This window comes from Neovison vison, chromosome X, assembly GCF_020171115.1.
Source record: "Neovison vison isolate M4711 chromosome X, ASM_NN_V1, whole genome shotgun sequence".
NCBI lineage: Eukaryota > Metazoa > Chordata > Mammalia > Carnivora > Mustelidae > Neogale > Neogale vison.
This window is the reverse complement of record NC_058105.1, coordinates 45,049,655-45,052,843: the sequence shown is the minus strand read 5'-3', so window position 1 is coordinate 45,052,843 and position 3,189 is coordinate 45,049,655. Positions and strand designations below refer to the sequence as shown.

Sequence of the window (3,189 nt, the reverse complement as noted above, 5' to 3'; positions counted from 1 at the left end):
AGTCACTTAACCAGCTGAGCCACCCAGGCACCCGAGAATCCTAACTTCTAAGTTTATTCCCATACAAAACTGTCTTCATACATATGTATTTCACCTACATAGCATGCTACAAGGCAATTTCATTTCTCAAGTTCTACTGGGACATTTAAACCCAATAGTCCTCCAATGGACTTATAATTACCCACATTTGGTTATCCACTGAATTCATGGACATAATCTCCGGGTATCCAACTCAATGTAAGTTAGTTCTGTACACTCATAGGTTTCAGGGGGCTGGGATAAGGAAGGATTGTCTCAGATTGAAAGTGACCTGTGTCCCATTACGCATCTTTAATATAGTATAATGAACTGAGGTTTCTTAGAAAAGGACTACACATCTAAGGAAAGAGAGGACTAGACAGATATGGTCTTTACATGAAGCTAAAAATGGAGAGGGGACTTATTCACACTTTCGTAAGAGTGAGGATGCAATTTATTGAGTGTTCCAGAAAAAAATCAGTTAGACTTTCTCACCTTGAGGATTCCTGAACATTAATATCCAGGGGAAAAGACGGAAATGGGGCACAGTAGCAAAGGAACAGAAGGACCTACCCCTTAGTTCACATAAAAACCTGGCTTTGGAAACTTTTCCAAATAGCTGAAGGGATTAAAGTGTTGGGTCATGCTCATTCCAGTGGGAACTTACAAACTTGCGGCTTCATTAAGTATACAAGGCAGCTCTTGGAGCTATTATCATCTTGCTGATAAGTATGATTTTTCTTTATAAGTATGATTCTTTTTTTAATATAAGTATGATTCTTAAAGAGATCTGTCTCCTATCATTATTAGGTTTATACTTCTAAATATGAGATCCAGAGGTAAGCTAAAACAGATTGTGTCACAACTGTTTAGGTAAGTGCTCACATTGCTTTTATCAGGTGGCCAAGCCCTTTCACTAGGTAATAGGTGTTTAGTTCTGAAATGAGAAAATATAGATAAAAAATAAAAATTATTCATAATTCTACCATAAAGAGATAAACACTTTAACATTTTACTTTATATACTTCGACTGTGTGTTCATGTATAAAATATAGAAGATCTGAACTAAAAGAGAATACAGAGAATGTCTTTTAAGCTGCTTTATTAACTTCACAATATATACTGAACATCTTGCCATGCAATAGGGTAAAACTCCCTTGCTGACAGAATCTTACATTTTGGGTCAAAATACAACATTCAGTTAGAAGTTGGTCATAGGAGACCCACAAGAAACATGTAACACCAAAAGGTTGACAACAAAGGTACACTGAGAACATTAACTTTAGGAAGGTGTGTCTTCCTATTAACTTCAGGAAAAACATGAGGATTCAAGGCATAAGGCAAAACTCATCATGATGGTCATGGTGAGGAGGGTCGGTGCTAACTGCGCGCAGACTATGACTGAACTGCTTTTCCCTCAGCTTTTCCATCAGCTGTCTCATCTCTTCCCCAATCCTTTCCATATTCTCCTCTCTCATTCTTCCCTGTGGTTCTCCAAGCCTCTGAATCATGTCCCATCTATACTGCTGGATGGGCTGCCTAACACGGAACCGCCTACGATTTACTCTAGGCATACAATATTCACCAGCTTCCAAAGGGAGGGCCAAAGGCTCTCCTTTATTAGCAACCTGCTCCTTTTCATCCTTTTTTTCATTTTCCTGTTTGGCATTCTCCACGTTGAGATTTTTTACTGCTTGTTCCTCTTTGGACGCCATTGCTCCTGAGAGACAAAAGAGGAGAGAAGAAATTATTTTCTTAGTGGGACTGATCAGCACCGAGGACAGAGGCCCTACTACGCACATTCCAAGACTCAGAGCCCTGGATCTCTTAGGCTTTTTAAAATTTCATTTTCCCACATCAGAGGCTTCCTACGCCCTCTAGGGGGCCCCGATCCGAGCCCTCCCCCTCGCACCTCCCTGTCGCTCCTCTCCGCCCCCCCCCCGAAGCCCACCATTTTCCCTGCCAATCCCTGCCCAGGCCTCTGCAGGCATCAAGATGGAGGACAGGCTGGGCGAGGGGTGGGGGGCGCGAGGGAATTTGGGGTCTCAGGGCTTTCCACACGTTTCCCCCGCCCCCGGCTCCCACTGTCCCCCGCACCGACCTGGGCCTATCCTTGCAGTCTCCTCCTCCTCCCGATTCTCGCCGAGAGTGCGCCGCGGCGACACTTAGACTTGCACACCTGCAGAGGGCCGGGGTGGGGACAGCGGGGGCTGCGGCAGCCGAGCGCTCCCCGCCGACCCGAAGCTACCCAGCTCCGCCCGGACCCGCCACGGCCGCCTCGCCCACACACCCAGCCGTCCCATCCCCAGCGCTGACCACCATTTTCTACACCAAGGACGGGGGCGGGGCGGGAGTGCAAGAGGCAGGTGTTTCCGAAGGGTCGTCGCTTCACCGCCGTCCAGCCCTCTGCCTACCGTTTTCTGCGGCCAAACGTGGGCTGCGGGGCAGTGTGAGCGCTGCGGTCCTTGCGCCGCTTCGCTCCGGGGCAGCCGGCCCCCCAGCAGGGCTCGGCGGGCCGCGTGGGCTATCCCACACCCAGACCAGGGAACGCTCCCCCTCCTCCCGGTCCCTTACCTGCTTCCCCTCCGCGTCTGACTCTTCGGGAACGCTTCTGGCCCGCGCGCCCGCACGGCCACCAGGTGTAGACACCGAAAAGTGAGCGAGCGAAGGCCGGCTCTGACGCTACAGCGAGGCGCGCGACTCAGCGTTGGCGGCTCACGTGAGGCCTTCGTCACCGCGAGTGGCACCGCCCCCATTCTGTGCGGGCTTCTGCCCGCAGGGTGGCGCACAGGCAGTTGGCCAACGCAGCTCGCTCCCCTCTGCTGTTGGGTCCTTTTTTTTAAAATAAAGATTTTATTTATTTATTTGACAGAGATCGTAAGTAGGCAGAGAGGCAGGCAGAGAGAGGAGGAAGCGGGCTCCCAGTGAGCAGAGAGCCCGATGCCGATGTGGGGCTCGATTCCAGAACCCTGGGATCATGACCTGAGCGGAAGGCAGAGGCTTTAACCCACTGAGCCACCCAGGTGCCCCTGCTGGGTCCTTTTTAACAGCACCAGGCTGGGCTCTCTGGCTCTCCCTTTTCTGTATATTCCTGGGCCTTTCTGTGCCTGCTGGGGAAGGGCAGTGTCTTCTCAGGGGCCTGCTGGCCTTTCCCAGTTCTTCCCTGGGGAC

The 3,189-nt window shown here is 50.1% G+C and overlaps 1 protein-coding gene across 1 annotated transcript; it reads right to left on the bottom strand.

Annotated features, from left to right (window-relative positions):
* Window positions 1-1,103: 1,103 nt before the first annotated feature.
* On the bottom strand, window positions 1,104-2,743 carry LOC122896340 (protein BEX1). Its single transcript, XM_044234450.1, has 3 exons — window positions 2,593-2,743; window positions 2,120-2,197; window positions 1,104-1,738 (listed from the first exon to the last, which is right to left on the bottom strand). The coding sequence occupies exon 3, from the start codon at window positions 1,731-1,733 to the stop codon at window positions 1,347-1,349; it is 387 nt and encodes a 128-aa protein (XP_044090385.1). The 5' UTR covers window positions 1,734-1,738; window positions 2,120-2,197; window positions 2,593-2,743; the 3' UTR covers window positions 1,104-1,346.
* Between the last annotated feature and the right edge of the window lie 446 nt (window positions 2,744-3,189).

What these genes read in the sequence shown, in the direction of transcription:
- LOC122896340 (XM_044234450.1), bottom strand. Translation starts at nt 1,733, where the DNA reads ATGGCGTCCAAAGAGGAACAAGCAGTAAAAAATCTCAACGTGGAGAAT.